Source organism: Peromyscus maniculatus, chromosome X (assembly GCF_049852395.1).
Source record: "Peromyscus maniculatus bairdii isolate BWxNUB_F1_BW_parent chromosome X, HU_Pman_BW_mat_3.1, whole genome shotgun sequence".
Classification (NCBI taxonomy): Eukaryota; Metazoa; Chordata; class Mammalia; order Rodentia; family Cricetidae; genus Peromyscus; species Peromyscus maniculatus.
This window is the reverse complement of record NC_134875.1, coordinates 21,930,281-21,954,231: the sequence shown is the minus strand read 5'-3', so window position 1 is coordinate 21,954,231 and position 23,951 is coordinate 21,930,281. Positions and strand designations below refer to the sequence as shown.

General features: G+C 38.9%; 1 protein-coding gene across 1 annotated transcript in view; it reads left to right on the top strand.

Moving 5' to 3' along the window:
- Hprt1 (hypoxanthine phosphoribosyltransferase 1) overlaps positions 1 to 22,683 on the top strand; it is a 37,388-nt gene extending 14,705 nt beyond the window's left edge. The window contains exons 4-9 of the mRNA XM_006982289.3: positions 5,835 to 5,900; positions 11,146 to 11,163; positions 17,138 to 17,220; positions 20,860 to 20,906; positions 21,078 to 21,154; positions 22,063 to 22,683. Coding sequence (XP_006982351.1) covers positions 5,835 to 5,900; positions 11,146 to 11,163; positions 17,138 to 17,220; positions 20,860 to 20,906; positions 21,078 to 21,154; positions 22,063 to 22,110 — 339 coding nt within the window. The 3' untranslated portion in view covers positions 22,111 to 22,683. The remainder of the gene's footprint in view (positions 1 to 5,834; positions 5,901 to 11,145; positions 11,164 to 17,137; positions 17,221 to 20,859; positions 20,907 to 21,077; positions 21,155 to 22,062) is intronic.
- Positions 22,684 to 23,951: the final 1,268 nt, after the last annotated feature.

Sequence of the window (23,951 nt, the reverse complement as noted above, 5' to 3'; positions counted from 1 at the left end):
GTTCTGCTCCCCCCCACCACCCCCAGTGCTGGGATTAAAGGTGTGAGCCAACCACCGCCAAGCTTCAAAAAAACTCTTGAGAATTTCTAATGAGTAGAGCTGGAGAGATGGCTCAGCAGTCACAAGCACTTGTGGAGAGGCCTGGGGTTTAGTTACTAGCACCAGAAAGATGTCTCACAACTATGTAGATCCAGTTGTAGAGGATCTGATGTCCTAGCCTCAGATAAAGAGAAATAAGTAAGTCTTAAGAGAACTTTGGGACTGGTGAGATGGCTCAGTAGTCAAAAGCACTGGCTGCTCTTCCAGAGGACCTGGGTTCAATTCCTAGCACCTACATGGTGGCTCACAGTGGTCTGTAACGCCAGTCCCAGGGATCTGATGCCCTCTTCTGGCCTCGGAGGGCACCAGGAATTCACTTGTTGCACAAGCAGACATGGTGTTGAAATACACACACACATATATTTAAAAAAAAGAATTGTTGTTGAGACTTGGTGTTTTCCTGACTCTATGTGCTGGTGGCAAATGATTTCTCTGGAGCTAAATTGCTTTGAGTGGAATCCCAAGTTATCTGAAGCAAAGTCTGATTATTAAGGTTAACAGTTATTTCTCAGAAAACAGAAACCACTTTTGACCTGGGGCCACTTTACCTTTGTCAGAGTCTGGAATGATTTAGAATATTGACACTATGATGAAAAAAATAAATGTGACCTTTACATGTAAATTCCATCATTCACAATTTTGATTGCATAGTTTATTTTTCCTCTTTTTCTCTTTTTTTGAGACTCTATGTAGCTTTTGCTGTCCTGTCACTATGTAGATCAGGGTGGCCTTGAACTGAGAGATCCACCTGCCTCTACCTCCTGAGTGCTGGGATTAAAGATGTGCACCACCACTGTCTGGCTAAAATAGGTATTTCTTTTTAAAATAAACTACAGAAAATTATAGAGAAACTAAGTCATCTCATATTCTACTTTTTGTTTGTTTGTTTGTTTGTTTTTTGAGACAGGGTTTCTCTGTGTGGCTTTGCACCTTTCCTGGATCTCGCTCTGTAGACCAGGCTGGCCTCGAACACCATATTCTCCTTTTTAAAAAGGCTTATTTTTATTTTATGTTTATGAGTGTTTTGCTTGCATGTATGTATGTGCACTATGTGAGTGCTTCATGTCGGCAGAGGCCAGCAGAAGACATCAGATCCCCTGGAACTAGAGTTTCAGTGTTTGTGAGTCACCGTGGGTACTGGGAACTAAATCTGGGTCCTCTGCAAGAACAGTACATAACACTTAACTGTTGAACCGTCTCCCCAGTTCCTGTCATCACTTTTTATTTTTTTGAGACAGGGTTTCTCTGTTTAACAGCCCTGTCTGTCCTGGAACTCACTATAGACCAGGCTGGCCTCGAACTCACAGAGATCCGCCTGCCTTTGCCTCCCGAGTGCTGGGATTAAAGGCGTGCACCACCGCCTGGCTTTGTCATCACTTTTTATTTTGAGTATTTTAAAGAGTTTTCTCTCTGTATACGTGTACACACGTGCTACTATAATTTACATAATCAGTGTTATCCCAGATGTTATTTAAGTACCTAGGTGGGAAAGAACCGGGGGATTCCAAATATCTGTTTCATTAAATGAAAGAGTCCACTAATTAAAACCACTATTTTTTTGTGCTTCTAAGAAAGAAAATGCCTTCAGTTATAGTTGTATGGTGCCATGAATTATGTTTTCAGAGGTAGTAAAATATGAATGTGTATCTTAAAACAGTGTTATATATTTGGTAACATTTTCTGTTCCAGTGCTCTCTAACCTGCAGGAAAATGAAACATTTGATAAGTACACAAATGTGTTTCTTCTAGTTTGAGTTTTGCTTCAATTTTATAAAATTCTACTAAAATAATTGAAGAAAAGATACCGAGATTTTGGGAGAAATGGTTGTTAGTAAACAAGTAATGTTTTAAGTTTTATTTTTAAATTTGTAATTATTTTGAGTGTTGGATGAATCCAAGATCTCAAATATGCCAAGCAAATATGCTCTAAAGCTGGAGCTCTTGTTGCTACTTAAAAAAGAGATTTTCAAAAATCTTAGGGGTGGAAAATGAGGAATAAAACTTCTTTCCTGTCATCTGCATTAAGAGGCAGACAAAGTAGAAACAAATGTTAAGACTGGGTTTTTAGACCCCTGAGATTCTCTGGGAATTAAAACACATATTTTTATGTACGTGAGTGTTTTGCCTACATACATGTCTGTGCACCACACATGTGCCTGACGTCTACAGAGGCTAGAAGAGAGTGTCTGACTCCCTAGAATTGGAGTTTATGGACAGTTGAGAGCCGCCATGTGGTGCTGGGAATTGAACCTGGGTCTCCTGGAAGCCAATGCTCCTAGCCACCTCTTCAGCCCCCTCTGGGGATTTTTGGTTACTGAAAGTGACACCTAAATGAAGGATGCCGTGGGCACTTCTGCTTAATGAAGCGATGAAAGGGGAAAGAAGAGAGAGAGAGAGAGAGAGAGAGAGAGAGAGAGCGAGCGAGAGAGAGAGCGAGAGCAAGTTTGCTCTAATAGTTAAAGATGAGGAGGCCTCTATAGAGGCACCGAGTTAAGGGGTACAGTGAGTTCCAGACAGAGAGGGAGGGTGCTATAGTTTTCTGGCCACTCGGGTTAGGGAATTGATACATGGATAGCATTTGTAGACAATGTAGGCATTCACATATAACAGCTATTAAATGAACCTTTTTTATTAGCCCCATTTAAAAGGAGGCTGTTGTCCTTGAAAAAAAGTTTCAAGGACACATAAGCTGAAACATTGAGGTCAGTTGGACGGTGAAAATTGGAACAGTCTTGGGTGTCATTGTTTTTGTTTGTTTGTTTGGTTTTTTGTTTTTTTCAAAACAGGGTTTCTCTGTGTAGTTTTGATGCCTGTCCTGGATCTCACTCTGTAGACCCAGGCTGGTCTCGAACTCACAGAGATAAACCTGGCTCTGCCTCCCGAGTGCTGGGATTAAAGGCGTGTGTCACCACTGTCCGGCTAGAACAGTCTTAGAGTGCCAGTGTTCTGTGTACTTTGGAGTTCTGTTGCCTTGGACCACATAGCCATAGATAGCCTTTGGACCACAGCTCCATTCTTAGGTATTTATTCCTTTTGGCCTTTCCTTGAAAAAGGAATTATTTGGTGTTAGACTGTAATACCACCTTTCTACAGAAGATGTCAGTATTTACCAAGGTTTGTTATTACTTTGTAGAACTCCTAGCATAATTCCCTCTAAACTGGTTTCAGATTTCATACAGTTCTTTTTCTTTTAGTCATTAATCAGTTTTGTGTGTTTGAAATTCTGGGTTTTAGGCTAGACTAATACGAGAAATAATATGCAAAATTACATTAAAAAGCCAAACATTTAGTTTACAGCATGTACTAGTAGTATGGTTTTATTTATTTTGTTCCCCTCTCTCCCACTTCCCCTTGCACATGCTAAGCGAACATTCTACCAACTGAGCTATCACTTATTTTGGTTTTTTTTTGAGTCATGGTTTCTCTGTGTAATCTTGGCTTTCTTGGATCTCGCTCTGTAGACCAGGTTGGCCTCAAACTCACAGAGATCCACCTACCTCTGCCTCCCCAGTGCTGAGATTAAGTTGTGTGCCACCACCACCTGGCTATCTTTTTTTAATGATATTTTGAGATAAGGTCTGTTAGGTAGCCCAGAGAGATCTCAAACTCTCAATCCTGCCTCAGCCTCCATAGAGGTATGTATTACAGGTATGTATTACCAATACCTGCCCCAACATACTTTTTAATACAGAACAAAAAATACCTGCCTCAACATACTTTTAAATACAGAACGAAAATACTTTTATAGGTAGCATATTGGTCTACTACTTGGTGTTATTAATTAGTATTGATCTATATAAGTATATATTAGATTTTGTGATTCTTTTTAATAGTTCCATAGTATTGTTGTATACATTAAATTCATTAATTTAGTTAATTCCCTGTTAAAAGACATGTTGATTCTTTTTGATGAATAATGGATACAGTGAGCATCCTTTAATGTTCTTTTGCATGTTTGTGAATGTTTTTGTGACATTGATTCTTAGAAATGGGATTGTTAAATCAAAATGGCATGCATGTTTACAATTTTAATAGGCATTACTATATTCTTTTCAAAAGAGGTTATATTGGTTTCTGTATTCTAACCAACAACTTGAGTATTTGTTTCCCCTCAATGTATTACCAGGCTTAAGTTCTATAAATGTGGATGGGTGAACACTAGAATCACATTTTTCCAGTAGCTCCTTTTTTTGGTTTGAGACAGGGTTTCTCTGTGTAACAACAGCTCTGGCTGTCCTAGAACTTGCTCTGTACATCAGGCTGGCCTCCTGTCCTCGAACTCATAGAGATCAGCCTGCTTCTGCCCCACTGAGTGTAGGGATTAAAGGTGTGCTCCACCGCTGCTGGGCTCTAATAGTTCTTTTTTTAAAAAAGGATGTATTTATCTCACTTTATGTGTATGTGTGAATGCCAGTATGTACGTATGCATGTGCACCATGTACATGCCTGATGCTTTTAATGCAAGAAGTGGGGATCAGATCACCTGAAACTAGAGTTACAGGCAATCATGAGCTGCCATGTGGGTGCTGGGAACTGAACCCAGGTCCAGTGCAAGATCAGCAGGAGTTCTTAACTGATGAGCTCTCTCTCCAGTCCCATCTGATGGGTTCTTATTTTGAAGTGTAATAAGCATTAGAAATATTGGTTGTAGATCTTTTCAATTGGGGTTCATGACTAGTTTTTTGCCCTTTCTAAGAATGCAAGGAAAAAATATCTTCCTACATTTTCTTCCAATCCACTTATAGTTTTATTTTTTACATTTAGATTTTAATCCATCTGGAATTTATTTTTGTGCATGGTGTGAGGTAGGGACCATGCTTTATTTTTTCTCAAATGGATAAGTAATTGACCAAACACCATTTGTTGAATAATTCATCTTTTAATTACTGACTCAAAATACCATCTTTGTCCTGTACTAAATTGTCATATGTTTTTGGGTCTGTTTCTGGATTTTACTTGGTTCCTTTAACTTCTGTCAATCACTGTGCTGATTGACATAAGGTAATTGCCGTAGCTTTATGATACTTGTTACTGTCCCAATAGAGCAAGTCCAGGCTCTTTTATTCATCTGTTTTCAATTCAGTTTTCTGTCTTGATTCCAGCACATCCAAATTATTGTTATTTCCACCAGCTATCCTGAGTGTTAAGTACTCTCCTTTGAAACCCCTGTAGGGATTTCGGTTAATTTCCATGAGAGCTGAAAGTGAGAACCTAAGATGTATGTGCTAACAGACTAGTAATCAGACCTGGTTTCTCAGCTCTGAAGATGACTTGGATATGGGCTGGACTTTTAGGGGGCATATCCTCGGGGTTGGATGTGACATAGACCAGCTCCTTCAACTTGTATGACTCACAGGAATGTTACAGGGCCAGAAGCAGACACCTGCCATGCTAATAAATTGTCCTTTGTGGTTGAGAAATGCCTGATTGACGATGAATAGCTATAATATGCCCACTCAGAAATGGATGTACTCTATTTTTAGGACTCTTCGGAACATCAAAAACCAGTAATGACCAATTAGGATTTTTAATTTTTACTAATCTTTATGTGAAATTTACCTAGTCATTCATTTCTAGAAACCTAATTCTTATAATTCATATAATTTACAATACCATAATGCTGTGGCCATTAGATAGCTAATGTCTTAAATGTTGTGGCTTACATCTGATAATTTGAGAAGTTTGTGTGTACACAAAAATATGCATATAAATGATGTAGTTTTTTTTTTAACTAGAATGATCAGTCAACAGGGGACATAAAAGTAATTGGTGGAGATGATCTCTCAACTTTAACTGGAAAGGTATGTATCTTGAAGCGGAAGGAAAGAATCTTTTTTATACCAAGAATCAGTTAGTAACTGTGCTTTCTTTCTTTTTTTTTTCCTGGAGCTGAGGACTGAACCCAGGGCCTTGCGCTTGCTAGGCAAGCACTCTACCACTGAGCTAAATCCCCAACCCTCAGTAACTGTGCTTTCAATCACTCACTCAGAGTACTTTATTAGTATAAATAAGCAAGTGTTGTTTAACTCTTGGGAAGTACCTTATGTAGTTTATATCATCCCCTGGACTGTATAGCCAAATGAATCTAATATAACAACAGAATCTAACATTAACCCTAAAAATCCATATTGCTAATTACTGCTTTCTGTAATACCTTTTTGAAAATCTAATTTGGGATCCTTCAGAAAATACAAATGGAGAGAAAGGCAGTCTTAAAAACGATTCACATATAGTTTCATTTTAAGATTTTTCTCTCTCTCTCTGTGTGTGTGTGTGTGTGTGTGTGTGTGCCTATGCCAGTATGCAAGCCTGTGTGTGCACACAGAAGCCAGAAGAAGGTGTTAGATTCGTCAGAGCCATAGTTACAGGCGTTTGTAGGACACCCTGCTTGTTACATGGGTGCTGGGATCTTAGCTCCAGTCATTATGATTGTGCATCAAGCGTTCTTAACATTCTTAACCACTGAGCTATTCTGTTAGCTCCCCTTACATCTTTAAAAGAATAGAAAATCAGTATTGTATGGTGGCTAAAAATGTGAGTTGTGGGATCTGATAGCATTGATCAAAAACTTGGCTCGATATCTCCCAACTCTGTGACATTGGGGAGGATATTTTAACCCCGTGTGTCTCAGAGGTAGATGCTAAATGGTAGTGGTAGCTACCTCAGAGTTAATAGGATTAAGTGATACAATTGTAGAGCTATTATAGCAGTTTCTCATAAATAAATACTGCGAATAAATTCAAATATACTACTATGAGAAATCTGTAGGATTTCCTTGCTTTATTCTGTTCCTTTTTTGTTGTTGTTGTTTTTGTTTGTTTGTTTTTTTGGTTTTTCGAGACAGGGTTTCTCTGTGTAGTCTTGGTGCCTGTCCTGGATCTTGCTCTGTTAGACCAGGCTGGCCTCGAACTCACAGAGATCCGCCTGGCTCTGCCTCCCGAGTGCTGGGATTAAAGGCGTGCGCCACCACCACCTGGCTATTGTGTTACTTTTTAACATTGGTTTATTTCCGTGTGTGTGTGTGTGTGTGTGTGTGTGTGTGTGTGTGTGTGTGTGTTTGTGTGTGTATGAGAGAGAGAGAGAGAGAGTTGGGGGGTACATGAGTGTGTGGAGGTCAGAGGACAACTTACAGGAGTCGGTTCTCTCCTTCTAGCCTGTAGGTTCAGGGGGTTATGTTCACGTTATCGGACTTGGCACCGAGTGCCTTTACCCCCAAGCCATTTCACCAGCACTTGTTTTGTTTTTTGAGACCAGAGTTTCACTTTGTAGCCCATACCATCCTGGTATCTCATTTGTAAGCCAGGCTGGCCTTGAACTCGTGGTGGTCTTCCTGCTTCAGCCTCACGAGTGCTGAGATTGCAAACGTGAGCCACTATATTGGACTGAACATGTTTTCTTTTTTTTTAAGGAATTTTTAAAAAAAATTTTTTTTTTTAAGTTTTATGTACATTGGTGTTTTGCCAGTTCCCCTGGAACTGGAATTACAGACAGTCGTGAGCTGCCATATGGGTGCTGGGAATTGAACCTGGGTCCTTTGGAAGAGCAGTCAGTGCTCTTAACTACTGAGCCATCTCTGCAGCCCCTGAACATGTTTTCTAAGCTGCTAGTGTTTGTTTACTTTCAGACGTTGTGCTACATATAAATGTATTACTCTAATAAATTTCACAGTAATCTGGTGAGGGAAGTTATATTCCCATTCCACAGATCAAAAAATTAAGCAATATAGTTATAGTTTGAAAACTACCTGGGATTATGAGACAAAAACTGTCTCACAATCTCAAAGTCACACAACCAGGAAGTAGAAGAGCTTGAATGCAGACACCAAAGCTTGCTCTTTCTCTAGCTCTTAGCGATCACTGTTTACTTAACTGAAAATCTGTAGGGAAGTTTAACATAAAACCCTTGTGAAATTCTATAGTCCTGTATTGGGGTCATGGCAGACTAATGTTACCATCAGCAGTGTTTGGGAGCTTCAGAGGAGAAGTGGTAGTCTGTTGGCTCTTTCTCTCTGCTGTCCATTTGGTGTACAACTGCCAGACCTCCTTCCCTTTCATCGCGCTTTGTCCATATTTAGAAGCCATTCGAAACCTGCACTTCTATAATCAGTTTTCAGTGCTGCAAGGGGCCTAGCCATCAAGGCCTTCTGTGATTTAGTTTGACCTTGTCTTTTTCACCTAATGGCTCTGTCCCACTGCACAGCTCTGTGATCTTAAACAGAGCTCTGCTTCTAAAATAACTTTTTATGATAGTCACAGTAGATTATGTTTATGAAAAAGTCAAGGAGTAAAAATTAAGCAGTTAAATCTTGGTGATGAGATTATGGGTTTATTTAAAACATTTTTATTTTTTCTTTTGTGGAAATGTATCTTATGTGTGTACAAGTATAGACATAAACAAATATTTTCCCATTACTACTTGAGAATATAGGCTTTGGATCCAAATCTACCTTTAATCAAATCATTCCTCTTGCATTTGTCTTTTGACTACTTGAGGTAAGTCGTTTGACTCCTGAGCCTCATTGTTTTCATTGAGTAGACATGTAGGAACTTGACATAAAAGAAACTCTCAGTGGTAGCAATTCTCAGCCTCTGTATTGGAGCAATAGTCTAATACTGTTCTGTATTCCTTGGACAAATTTTAATCTTTCTGGACTTTGTTGATTTGAATAAGCTGTCTTATGCTAAAATCTACATTTAGGGTCCGACAGGAAGACACTTGCCACTTAGCCTGATGACCCAAGTTCAGTACCTCTGACCTCCATATTTGATCTGTATTACAACCCTTCTAATGAAACAAAATAAATGTAAAGAATTAACATATATACTTATTACTTAACCAAGGTTATTTAGTGTTAGACACAAGATTAGAATTCAGTCTCTGTCCCAGAAGCCCATGCTGTTTACCAGTCTATAATTCTATAATACTGCAGTAGCTATTACTGCTGCTGTGAGCCACTTATTGATGGGACTGTTATCTTTCAAATGTTCAAGGTAAGGGACAGAAAATGTTGAGAAAACTGCATAGTGGATAGGGAAACAGTTACTGACTCATGAGCTAACTATATATTCAATTTTGCTAAAGATATACATAGTAGTATCTTATGTTTATTATTTCATGTAATACTCATAGTTGCCCTGTAAGGAAGATGTTGAAGGATGTTAAAATTTAGTCATATAACTGTTAGGTGACAGAACCACAATTTGAATAAATAAATGTCTTATTCCAGTGTCAGTGTTTTTTACACTGTGCTAGGATTTATTTGAATAGATACATTGCTTTTTTAATCAGTATATTAATGTATTTTCAGTTTACTTAGAATTTCTGTAGACCTCATAATAAAATCATAGTTATGTTATTCATTTGTTCTGTACTCTGTGCCTTTAGATTGCCCCAAATTTTTATATCTGTTTTATTTTCTATGCATATCCTAAGTGTTACATTAAAATGACCTTTTTCTTGTCTATAGAAGGAGTTGCAGCTGTGAGATGCTTTCCAGAAGTTCTGAGCTAACCTTGCATGATTCTATTCTTAGACCCATGCAAGACTGTGAGATACTGCCTTCTATGATAAATTGCTTTGAGACATGGACACATTAGAAGTTTTTCTTGGTTACAATTTACTTTTAATGCATAAGCTGCCATTCTCCAAACTTTGATTTCCATGCCCAGTCACTAAACAGTTTTTCAAGGATTTACCCACAGCATATGTATTTGTAAATTATGTATGAATCTTGGTAGTAATTTATGTTGTAAAGTGCATAAAACTGTAGGATAAACAAAATGAAGTATGTCTTTAGTTACTTTTCTATTGCTTTGAAGACACACCATAACCAAAGCAATTTATAAAAGAAAGCATTTAATTGGGAGCTTGGTTGCAGTTTCAGAGGGTGAGTTCATGACCATCCTGGAACCAACCGGGTGGCAGGCTGGCAGCATGACACTGGAGCGGTAGCTGAGAGCTTCTGTTTTATCTGCAAATTGGATGCAGAGAGTTGTAGAGACTGGGCTGGTGTGGACTTTGGAAACCTCAGGGCCCACTCCCAGTGACACACCTCTTCCAACAAGGTCACAGTGACTGATTCTTCCCAAAGCAATCCCACCAACTAGGGACCAAGCATTCAAATGTGAGAGTTTATGGTGTGGGGGGGGGAGCATTCTCATTCAAACCACCACAAGGTGAAAAAGTTGAATTTTCATGAGACTTAGTGGATGCTATATACTCTACCTTGTAACCACTAGCTTAGAATAATATAGAAGACATTACAATTCTGATGTTAATGGTTGTTTGGCAGAGTGCATTGAGAATTATAGATAAATAGTAGAGAATGGACATGTGAAATGCTGCCTTGTTCCTCTAACTAGTGTAACCATAGAAAGTGGAGGGAGTGAGGACCCAGGCATGGTAAATCACAACTGTAATCTTAACATTCAGTAGACTGAGACAGGAATGTTGCTGCCAGTTTGAGGTCAGGTTTGGCTACATGATGAGTTCTGGGCCAGTCTGGGCTACAAAGTAAAGGAAAAAAGAGTGTGTTGGCATGGGTTTAGGGGTTTATTGTAAGAAGAAGAATTGGTATTTTTCCTTAGTGTAGGCCCCCAGATATGTGCACAACCATACTAGTTTTTGAGTGATGGGAAAATAAAATTTTAATTGCATTCTCTCTTATGTTAAATACATGATTTTTGGAGGCATTTGTACAGGTTATAGTTCTTAGAATTTTAAAGTCAAGATACATAAAAGGCCAGCTGGTTCAGGTTTCTCAAACTGAGATTCAAAGACATTTCACAAGTTGTCTAAGATCTTGCATTAAGGATTAAAAGCTTTTTATAAAAAAATGAACATATGGGTCATATATTCTTTATGAAAGATTTAATATTAAGGACTTCTGAGTTCTAATAAAACACTTGTTTCAAGTAGGATTCAGTATAATCAAATACTTATAAGCAAGAGTTTGGGTAATTTCTTAGAGTTTGTTGTATGATTTCACTGATAATTGGAAAATATCTTACTTCATGTAATAATTTTCATTTCTCTTTTTTCTTCTAGAATGTCTTGATTGTTGAAGTAAGTTCTGCATTTACTTTTAATATACTATTTAAAGTTTTCTAACTTAGCGTGTATTGTAATAAAGGTAAAGCAGAGAGAGAAATCTGTTTTAATGAGGGGCTTGTGTTTCCTAAAGATTAAGAGAAGCCATGTACAGTAGGGCATGCCTGGAATCCCAGATACTCAGGAGGCTCTTGAATTCTATTTATATTAGTCTGGGTTACATAATGGGTTTGAAACCAGAGAGTCCTTGTTTTTAAAACAAAACGAAATAACAACAGCAGCAACAGCAAAACACAAACAAAAAAGGATAAGTGATGTATTTTGCTGTTCATGAAAAAATTTACATACTTTCTCTTTTGGTTTTGATTTTTTTTCCTTTAAAACCAGCTATAAGTATAGAGATATATGTATGTATGTTATTTAATGTCCTAAATTTTATTTTATGGAACATCATAAGATTCTTATTTCATCTTAAATGAGTATCAAATATTCTTATAAAAGAAGAAAAATATTTATAGTTCATGTGTTTTTTTCTATTTGCTATTATGTCCTTGAGTACTTTGTATGTAATACCAGTAAAGTTTATCCAATGCTCCCTTTGCCAGCTACTTCTGTAAATGATGTAGAAACAAGCACAGGGAGGGTAAACAGATTCCCAAGGTTACCAGGCAGTGAGTGGAGTAAAGACTCAAACCATCTCTGTCTGTAGCCCATTGCTTTTCAATGTGATCCCTAAAAACCAAAATCATCAGCCAAGAACCTACTGACTCAGAATCTTTATGATGAAAACTAGCAAGCTTTTCTTGAGCAAACCTTGAGCTGATTCTGATGCATGCTAAGCTCTAAGAACCATTGCTTTACTCAGAAGTCACTTTCCCATTAAAGTCTTCTTTGGCTATTCTACATAAAATCTTACATTTTGGCCGGGCGGTGGTGGCGCTCGCCTTTAATCCCAGCACTCGGGAGGCAGAGCCAGGCAGATCTCTGTGAGTTCAGCCAGCCTGGTTTCCAAAGCAAGTTCCAGGAAAGGTGCAAAGCTACACAGAGAAACCCTGTCTCAAAAAACAAAACAAAACAAAAACCTTACATTTCCATGTCAACTTCCTATCCCTTTCAATATTTTTCACTTATCACTGTCTAATGGCCTACATACATACCTCTTTAGTTTTTTGTGGTCTCCCTATTTCATGTCTGCCTTACTGAACTCTGTACACCTGTTTGTGATCATCCTCCTACCTTGACACTATTCCTCAATTCTTCAGTAAATGGCTTTTTTTTGTTTTTTGTTTTTTGGTTTTTCAAGACAGAGTTTCTCTGTGTAGCTTTGCACCCTTCCTGGAACTCGCTTTGGAGACCAGGCTGGCCTCGAACTCTCAGAAATCCGCCTGCCTCTGCCTCCTGAGTGCTGGGATTAAAGGCGTGCGCCACCACTGCCCAGCTAGTAAACATTTTAATAGGTTTTCCAGTGTGGCTTCAGAATACATGCCAGCCTCCTTCTCCATTTTCATCTTCTCTATACTTTGCACATTTTCAAGAACATCATTTTTCTGCTCCTAGTTGCTTATTCATTTTTGTAATCTCTTTGTTTCCTTTCTGCTTTTTGTAATATTTATTGTTTGTGCATGTGTTTTGTATGTCTGAGTGTATATGAGTGTATATGCAAGTGTGCATGCCTGTGCACAAGTACAGAGGCCAGAAGAAGATGTGTACCCTCCTTTATTGAACTGTCTATTCATTTGAGACAGGCTCTCTCTGAACCCGGAGCTCACATTTTCTTACATAGGCTGGAAGCCAGCAAACCCCAGCAGTCCTCCTGCCTCTTGCCTTCTTAGACCTGGGCCGCAGGTGGGAGCAAGATGCCTGGTTTTTATGTGAGTACTGAGATCCAAGCTCCAGTCCTTGTGGTTACATAGCCAATAGACTTAACCACTGAGCCACCTCTCCAGCCCTTATTTTGTTTTTTAACAAAGGAAATTTTACTTCTTTGTTTTTATGTGTGGTGCTAGGGATCAAACCCAGAGCATGCTAAACAAATGTTCTGCCACTAGGCTTCACCCTCAGTTTTTTGTTTTGCTTTTTGTTTATTTGTTTGGAGAATGAGGTAGCTAAATAGTCCAGGCTAGACTCTTAACTCCATCCACCTGCCTGCACCTCCCAACCCAAGTGCTGAGATTACAGGCATCTATCATCTACCTCCCTCCCTCCCTCCCTCCCTCCCTCCCTCCCTCCCTCCCTCCCTCCCTCCCTCCCTCCCTCCCTCCCTCCCTCCCTCCCTCCCTCCCTCCCTCCCTCCCTCCCACAGGATCTTGTTGTGTAGCTCAAGATGGCTTTTTTTGCTTTTATGAGACCAGGTATTAGTGTTAGCCCCATCTGGCCTGGGTCTCATAGTTTGGATCAGGATGACCTGCCTCTCCCTTTTGAATGCTACCATTTTGGTTTTGTGTCACCCCCATACCCGGCCTCCAAGCTGGCTTTGAACCCACTGTGTAACCTATGCTGACCTTGAACTCATGATCCTTTCCCCTCAGCTTCTTACAAGATGGAATTACAGGTGTGCACCACCATTGTTCAGTTAGTATTTCTTTTAAAAATTTTTCTTTCTTTCTTTTTTTTTTTTTAGTTCTTTGTATTTTGATTATGTTCACCTCCTCTCCCTACTCCTCCCAGATCTGTCCGCCCCTCCCTATCTACCCAGCTTTGGGTCGTCTTCTTTTTTTAAAATCCAACAATACAGTTAGTTCTGCCCATTATTCTTGGATGTGTGGCTTTCACTAGAGAGTGATCAACCCACCAGGAGCCACATTCTTAAAGAAAACTGACTCGTCTTGAAGCAGCTATCAGTTTCACTGGAGCAGGACCTGATGCCCACCTCCCCTCCCCATGCTGGAATTTTGTCTAGCCTGACCCTGCATATGTTTTGTGCATGCTTTCTCAACTGATGTCAATTCATAAATGTAACTGCAATACTGTGCCAGAAAACATTGTTTCCTTGAAGTTATCCTCCACTTTTGACTTTTTCTTTAATTCAAAGTTTGTTTCCAGGTGGTAATGACGCACACCTTTAATCCCACCACTTGGGAGGTAGAGGCAGGCAGATATCTGTAAGGTTGAGGCCAGCCTGGTCTACAGAGCAAATTCCAGGACAGAAACCTACACAGAGAACCCCTGTCTCAAAAAAAGTTTGTGTATGTTTGCATGGGTAAACATGCCACAGTATGCACATGGAAGTCAGAAGACAACTTTGTATAATTGGTTCTTTTCTTCTACCTTTTACATGGAATCTGAGGATTGAATTTAGGTTACTGGCTTATGTGGCAAATGGCTTTACCCACCAAGCCATCTTGGTGGCCCTTATTTATTTTTTTTTAAGTAACATTATAAAAACATCATTTTCCTACAGAAAAATCCAGTCTCCTTAGCCTTCATTTCTTATTTCTTCCTTTTCCTTCTCCACTTTCTAAGATTTGCCAATTGAGGACATACATATAAATAGAATTACATAGTAATTGTAGTTTGTGTCTGGCTTCTTTCATTGATTTTGTTTGTTTGTTTGTTTTGGTTTTTCGAGACAGGGTTTCTCTGTAGCTTTGCACTTTTCCTGGAACTCACTCTGTAGCCCAGGTGGGCCTATGATCCGCCTGCCTCTGCCTCCTGAGTGCTGGGATTAAAGGCGTGCGCCATCACTGCCCGGCTTCACTGATTTATTTATTTTTTTTAAGATAGTGTCTCACTATGTAGCTCTAGCTGTCTTGGAACTAGTTATGTAGACCATGCTGGCTTTGAACCATGGCAGGTGTATGTACACCCCCCACACACAAATAAATAAAAGTTCATTCAGGATGATAGCACCGTATAATTCCTTGTGTGATTGTCCAAATGAGGGACAGTTTTCTCCCTGACTAATGGCTGGGAGTGGCTCTCTTCTACAAAGATCATCCCTCATGTCCTACTACACAGCCCTCTCATAGCATGGCAGCTCACTTCTTCAAAATCAGCAGGAAAATTCTCTTTCTAGTCTGCTAAAATGATTGTGTATAAGGTGTTCATGGATTGTGATCATCTCTAAGAGGTAGAAGTTCTTCCAGTGTGGACTCTAGGGGGCAGTAATATTGGCGCCCATCCTGCCTGCCACATGCTAGAATCTTCATTTTTCACAAGTCTCTAGCCTGATATTTCTTGTGGTCCACGCTGCTTTATGGATTTTTATTTGTTTTCTGATACTGTTTTTGGTAGTACTGGAGATATGGGGCCCAGTGGATCTTACACAGGTGCTTTATCCTTGATAAAGTTGTATACAGTAAAATATAGTAATTTGGATGTCTTCAAACCTAATAAAAAGCATTGTTGCTCACATGATCAGAATTTAGGATGAAAGAGTCCCTATCTTGAAATTACAAAGAAAAATCTAATATACGTTTACAGAATTAAACCTGGTGGTTTATGCCTGCCATCCTAACTGTCGGGAGTCTAAAGCAGTAGGATCTTTTATATATATATATATAAATAGTTTAATGTATTTTATATATATATATATATATATATATATAATATATAGTTTAATGTATTTTAATAGCAGACTTACAGGAACAGCACAGAAGACAGACAACATTAAAAACATGTACTTGCATGTATGATAACTCAGTTAGAAAAGTATAGTGAATGGATGGAATCTACTGTATGATAAAAATGCTACAAACACCATTTAGTTGCCGTCAATAAGAAATTTACTTATTTTAAAAAAATCCAAATGCTGGCATTGTCCAGAAAATTTTAACAGGTTTATTTATAATTGTTATAAAGTTGAACTGTTGAAATGTGTTCACTGAAACATTTTGCTTGCATTAATGCTTTACATCTTGCATTTATATTAAAAATTCACACACAAATGAAAATGGAAAAACTGCCAATACCTGATTTCTGTCCCCTATTTTTCCACTCGCAATCATATACTTAGGTACCTTTTGACCCCTTGGAAAAAATATCTAACATTCAGAACTACTGATAACAGGAAGAAGAGGAAAAAATTTTTTGAGAATGAAATGTTTCCCCTCATAGTTTTCCCTCTTAAGCACGTTCTCCGCGTATGCGGCGTGCTAGCTGGGTATCTTTTGGCATAATTGTTTCATGTTTGGCATGGATAGCACACAGGTTGGTACCTTCAAAAAGGCCAACCAGATAGATAGGCCTCACTTGCCTCCTGCAAAGCACCAATAGCTGCACTCTGGAAGTGCAGATCTGTTTTGAAGTCCTGAGCAATTTCTTGCACCAGACGCTGGAAGGGGAGCTTGTGAATCAGAAGTTCAGTGGACTTGTGATAACGTCTGATTTCACGGAGTGCCACAGTACCAGGCCTGTAATGATGAGGTTTCTTCACCCCTCCAGTAGAGGGCGCACTCTTGCGAGCGGCTTTAGTAGCCAGTTGTTTCCTGGGTGCTTTACCACCGGTGGATTTGCGGGCAGTCTGCTTTGTACGAGCCATGGTATGGGCACCTCCTTACTTACCCCCCTTCTCCTTTGGCTGGAGCTCTGCAAGCGAGAGGCAGCGCTGGCGTTAGGGAGCGGCGTTAGGGTGGTGACGGCTGTGAACACCTAAAGCAATAGGATCTTGAGCTTAAGGCTACCAGCCTGAGCTCTATAGCTAGACCCTGAGTGAAAACAAGCAGAAGAATTGCATGTCTGTCCAGTGATTACACGTACCCATTTCAGTTCATTGGTTTTTACTTCGCCACACCTGTGCAGTCTAGTTCTGGGGACTGACATTCCCACTGCTTGCTGAGAGCCAGATGGGTTACAAGTTACAGACTATCTCTGTGTGTGAATTATGGTGAGATTTCTTTTTTTGTATGTGCTGAAAAAATAATGACATTGTGCCATGCAATACCAGAACATTGAGGTTCTGGTATTCTGTGTTTATATAGCAACTCTGATTTTAAAACGATGCTGGTTTTATTTAACACTTACCATTAAACATCTCTTTTCTTTTTAAAAGGATATAATTGACACTGGCAAAACAATGCAAACTTTGCTTTCCTTGGTCAGGCGGTACAACCCCAAAATGGTTAAGGTCGCAAGGTATGTATGACATTTTAAAGTAAAATGTTTTCTTCATTTGGAGCATTAAGTAATTGCTTCTTTGTAAGGAGAAATGCTTTCAGCTCTCATTTTATCATGAAAAAGTAATGTATTCTTAATTTAGACAGTATCCTTTGTAATTTTATTATGTGTTAATAAAGCCCTTCATTATAGTCAGCTCCTTGTCTACTACAGTATATACAGAGCTTTGGATTCACAACTACCTCAGACACTAAGCTCCCTAGATGTTCAAGTCCTTCATAAAAAAATGTCAGAAGGGCTGGCAAGATGGCTCACCTGCTGCCAAGCCTGACAACCTGAGTTCAAACCCTGGACCCACATGGTGGAAGGAGAAAACTGACTCCTAAACATTTCCCCCTGGCATCCATATGTGTACCACAACACATGCCCCCAACCCACACACAAATACAATAAATGTAATTGAATTTTTTTAATGTTGAGTGTTTACAGAGAACCTAGGCATAGCCTTCCATATACTTTAATACCTATTATAATGTTAGTGCCATATAAATACTTAACTGACTCATTTAGGGAAATATGTATATTTTTAGTATAGTTTCTTAGAATATTTTTTTTTTTTTGTGTGTGTGTGTATGTGTGCGTGTTAACTTGCAATGTGCAGGTGAGCACACACATGCACATATGCAGAGGCCAGAGCAAGATTGGGTATCTTCCTCTATTGCCTGAGACAGGGTCTCTAACTGAACTATAAGTTCAAAGTTTTAGTCATGCAGGCTGTTTGGTGGGTGAGCTTTTGAATCCATCTCTAATGTCACAGTGCTAGGGTCACAAACACATACAGGCATGGCCACCTTTTTATGTGAACACTGCAGAGGCAAACTCAGGTACCTGTGCTTATAGAGCAACTTGGTATACAAGTTTTTAGATATGAAACCCACACACATATGTAGAGTCAAATAACAATTGGTTTTGCAGCATGCTGTTTATATCAGACTTGTCCTGCGTAGCATGAGAGGATCTAGAGTTCCCTTGGGAAATGGAAACCAGTGATACCAAAGGTGATACCCACAAGGGTGGGGCCCTGAACATTTGGATCGCCTGGAGTTGAGTGGTGGATAAGGCATCCTGTTTTGTGTCATCATTGAAATTTTATAAATGCCTACTTCTTTTTTCTGAAGCAGTCCCACATCTTCCTTGCTTTATCTGGGTGTTTGGCTTTTGTTTTCATAGTTCTTCCTGGTTTTATTTTTAGTTATAGTTTGATTCTCTAATGGTTGTTAACTCCACCTTACAGATGAGAATGTTGAAGCATAGGGAATTGCCCACAGAGCTAAGAAGCTCACAGGGAACATGGCTCAGTTGATGCTTCTATTATTTTAACTTGGGGTTTGTCAGTAAAAGTAACATTGTTTTTGTTTTGCTGCTGTTGAATTTTGTTTCGTTTTTACTTTTACAATTTCATTTTTATTTTAAAATCTTTGACTAATCTGTGGTTTTTGTGTAGAGGAAAGTTCAGGTCTTTTTCTTTTTTATCCCTGAACGATTAACTGGTTCTAAATTTTTTTCATTACCCTTATTTATTGTGGCAGGGATGTGGGCATGTGCCACATGTACTTGTGTGGGTCAGAGGACAGCCCAGGGGAGCCGCTTCTCTCCACCTTGTTGGTCCCAGGTGGCAGTGGAGTCCAGGTTGGCAGAGTTGGCACTAAACCGCCTCCGCTGACCAGCACTGGCTTTTTATAAACGCTTTTTAAAGGATCAAAGTACCTGTGTCAAGTCTTTGAATCGCTATAATTTTCATGAAGCCTGTTGGAGCAGTTCATCCTCGTGGGTTTTTCTGATAGATGGTATAAATGTTCCTCAGTGAGTTTTTGTATTGCTGGAGGTGAGATGTGGGTAATTTTTTGATAATGTAATTGTCCTACACAAGTGTGTTTTGGTTTTTCCCAAAATAAAAATTAAAACGCTATTATTTGATATAAATATAAGATAGTATGGCCACTTTAGAAAACAGTTTCTTTAAAAACTGCACATATAACTACCAGAAGGCCTTACAAGTTGTACTGAGTACTTATCCCTGAGAAGTGAAAATGCATGTTGATATAAAAATCTGTATAAATTGATAGCTAGGTATGGCGGTTCACTCCTGTACCACCTGTGATCTCAGCATTTGGAAAGTAGAGGCAGGAGGATCACATTGAATTTGAGACAAGCAGCCTAAGCTTTCATACCTGTCTCATACCTCCCTACTCAAATCTGTACAAGAATCTTCACAACACCATCTGTGATAGCCCAGAATTCAAAGCAACAGAATTTGAACAAAACTGGAGTACAGCTATACCATCAAGTCAGCAAGAAACAGGAGCAACTATGACACACAACAGTTCAGATGAGTCTTACTGGGACTGGACCGGTTGTGACACTTTCAGCAGTACATAAGACAGGTCTTTTGCTCTGTTTAAACTGCTTACCTGCTCCCTGTTTTGAAAATTCCCTAATTTTTTTCAAGGCTATTATAATAAGACCCATCCACATACCCCAAAAAGAAAGGCAAAGTAATAAACTGCATGATTCTACTTTTATAACCTACTTTAAAATGGTAAAGCCATACAGATGAGAACAGATTAGGATTGCCAGGGGTTAAGGGAATACAGGAGAGAGCCTTGCATGCTCAAAGTATCTCGATTGTGGTAGTGATTAGATAATTCCACTGGTGATTGAAAATTGCCTGAACTGCACAGAAAGATGAGCTTATATAAAATTGGTGAAATCTGTACATGGCCACTTAGTTCATCGGTGCCCATGTCCTGGTTTGCTAATCTGATAAAAAGGGACACTAGAGACCTCCCTTGTGTATTATTTTTTTTCTTTTGCAACTTTCTGTGAAAATAAAAAAAATTGAAAGCCATTAACTTTTTGGTGGTAGTAGGGATTCAACTCAGGTTTGTATATATACATGACAAGCATTCAGATAATTAACTAACTATATAGTTTTATATAATTATGTGTAATCAAATTACATTTGAAAATTCATGATTTCTATAACTATAACAGCAGTATAATTTTAAAAAATAAAACTGCTCAAAACTATTATGTTTTTAGCAAGAGTCAAGCAGTTGAAAATATAATAACTAAAAAAATGGAGTGGGTAGCTCAGTGGTATTATACATCTTAACATGATCAAGTCTCTGGGTACAATCTCCACTGCAAAAAAATAAAAAGTTCTTTTAACATACTTATTTTGAGCCTAAAGTTCCCATTTGTGAGCCAGTTATTAAAAGTCTTGATGAAAGAACGTTTGTTACCTACCTCCTTTACAAGTTCAGGGGTTGTATTTCAAGGATTCTGGATCTAGATCCCTTATCTATTCATCTGTGCTTATTGGCACCCCCACCCATTCATTCCCCTCAGTAGCTGTGCTTTATCAGACATACGGGTAGGTGGGATTGTGCTCTCAGAAGCATCTTACCAGGTTCCACGTGGAGATCAATCAGGGGCCTTGTCTTCTTGTGAATTCTGATTTAGTTTCTGTCTTCCCATGAGTATGCAAAGCTGACTGTATTCTAAATGCAGATAATACTTAAGAACACTGATGTTTTCTTTCGTAATGCTTTGTTGTCTTTCCATATGTCATGTGTAATATTTTGTAATTAACAGCTTGCTGGTGAAAAGGACCTCTCGAAGTGTTGGATATAGGCCAGACTGTAAGTAGATCCTCTTTGGTCAGTCATTTATCCATCATATAGCTAAAAAAGTTGACTATGAAATGGCTTAGAGTTATTTTAGAGAACATTTGTAAAGAAGGTACATTTGCAACTATTAGATTTGAAGATACTATTTTCTCTATCTAAATAATAAATTGTGATTGTTTACAGTTGTTGGATTTGAAATTCCAGACAAGTTTGTTGTTGGATATGCCCTTGACTATAATGAGTACTTCAGGGATTTGAATGTAAGTAATGCTTCTTTTTTTTTTTCTTCTTCTCAATCTCATTTTTCAAAAACCCACATAAAAATTTAGGAAAGGGAAGAATTGTTTTCTCCTTCCAGCACCTCGTAATTTGACCAGACTGATGGTTCCCATTAGTCACATAAAGCTGTAGTCAAGTACAGACGTCCTTAAGACTGGAACTTGGCCAGGCTAGTGTGACACTTCTTGCTGACTGAAATAGTTGAACAGCTTTAAGATACAAAAATTGTCTCATTGTTATTTCACATGATAAATATGATCGTAAGTAAGAAACAATTCCATTTAAATCTTATAATTAACTCTACTTCACATACCTGCCTCCCACTCTGGAGGCAGGAGTCCTTTAGGTGAGTTTATGAACATTGTCCAGGAGTAGTTAAGAAGACTACATGGGCAGCATTATCTGCATGGTTTTTATTTCATCTTTTTAAAATCGCTTATCCTGACCCCCACCTCAGATTCATTCATTCATTCATTCATTTATTTTTTTTTTAAATTTATTTTGAGACAGGGTTTCTCTGTGTAGCCTGGCTTTCCTGGAACTAACTGTAGACCAGGCTGGCCTTGAACTCACAGAGAATCCATCTGGCTCTGCCTCTCGAGTGTTGGGATTAAAGGCATGTGACACCACTACCTAGCTACACTGGCCCCTATTTTCATATGCCTTCGATGCCCAGATTTATATGTTTTTCAAAGTTACATAGTAAGACAAAGAAAAAAGCACACTAATGGAAAATATTTCTGCTTTGTTTTCAAAATGTGTTTTCTTCAAGTTACTGGTCCGAAGTACCTTGTTTGGTAGGAACCCAGACAATGTAGTAGTATTCTCTAATGCTGTTCTTGTCTCTCCAGAACACATTTTTCTAATGTGAATTTCCTTTATTTTATAGCACGTTTGTGTCATTAGTGAAACTGGAAAAGCCAAATACAAAGCCTAAGAGGAGAGTTCAAGTTGAATCTGCAAAGATGAGGAGTCCCATTGATGTTGCCAGTACAATTAGCAAGGCTTCTAGTTCTGCGGCCATCTGCTTAGCACAGCTTTTTGCATGAAACTTCTACGAATTTTAAGTTTTTTATATTTAGAAATGTCAGTTGCTGCATTCTTGATCTTTTTATTTGCACTATGAGCCTATAGGCCAACTATTGGTTCCCTTTGGTAGATTGTCGCTTACCTTGTGAGCAAAATAAATCTCTTAAATTACCACTATTAAATAATACTAAGATTGTATCTGTAAGAAGCATTTAAAGAGAAGATATATTAGTTTTTTAATTGGTATTTTAATTTTTATATATCCAGGAAAGAAAGATGTGGTTGAATATTGTTAATTAGACCACATGTGTTTAGATCAGTCTGAAGCACTCAGCTTCATGTCAGTACCCATCTAAGAAGTTTTGCTCAGTGGAATAAACATGTTTCAGCAGTGTCGACTGTATTTTCCCACTTGGATTGTTTCAGTGAATCGTTGTCAACAGTTCCTTTTAAATACAAATAAATAAATTCTAAAAATGTACTAATTCTTGAATGTGAAAGTCCTTAAACTAAGGACTATCTCTTATAGAACTCTAGATGCCTATCATTTCCCTAAAAATTACCTTGGTACAATTTTCCATTGGTTACCTTTTCCTTAGGTTTTAGTAGCTAGTTTAATTGTTATTTAATTGCAAGTAATGGTTATCTGGTAGAATGGTGTGGTAGCACTAGGAAAGCTCCTACCTACTTGAGACTGTAAATTACAGACAGTACTATTTACTACACTTCCTTCTGTTAAAAGAACACGGCTCGCGGACTTCTGAGAGGTTGTTCAGACTGCAGTTTGACCTACAAATTTGTGTTCAGACATGTCCTGTTACCTTCTTTGTGTAGATAAAGCTTTATTAACCAAAGAACAATAACAATAAAACATTGTTTTGTGTTTTGGGAGCAAGAGAAATATTTTAACCCAAGAGTCCTATTTGCCTTTCTGTTGTGGTGAGGTACGAAGTAGGAAGCTTTAAATAATACCAAGTAAGAACTTGCTGCAGTCAAGCTGGTGAACTAGATGAGCAGGTAAAGGGTGGCCCGGGACCGCCTGCATGGTGAAAGGAGTGGACTCCTGCAGGTTGTCCTCCCACCCTCACGAGCAGCGTGGGCGCACACGTGGACGTGTACTAAGATGACAAAACAAAGTAATTAAATAAAAAAGATTGCCACAGTCCTACAACTTCCTAGTTTACAAAACATTTCACTTCTGTTTTCTCCTTTGTTCTCCGCAGCCTGATGTTGCCATATGTGAATACAGTGTCAGGAATAACTTCTGAGCCCTTTCCTCCCCGAAAATTTCATCTATTGAGGTCCACCTGGCTACTCTAGTTAACACTTACCTGTAGCTCCCAATGCTGAGCCTTCTTACTCTTTTTTTGGGGGGTCGGGGGGGGGGGTTTGAGATAGGGTTTCTTTGTGTAGCCCTGGCTGGCCTCGAACTCACAGAGATCCACCTGCCTCTGCCCCTCAAGTGCTGGGATTAAAGGTGTGCACCACCACCACCACCACCACCACCACCACCACCACCACCACCACCACCACCACCACCCGCACCTTCTTTCTCTCCCTTTTTTTAAGTTGCCCTATTGCTCCTGTTGGCTTGAGCCGTGTGAGATGACCCTTTTTGTTTTGGGGGGTTGTTTTTGTTTGTTTGTTTGTTGTTGTTGTTTTTTCGAGACAGGGTTTCTCTGTGTAGTTTTGGTTCCTGTCCTAGATCTCACTCTGTAGACCACGCTGGCCTCGAACTCACAGAGATCT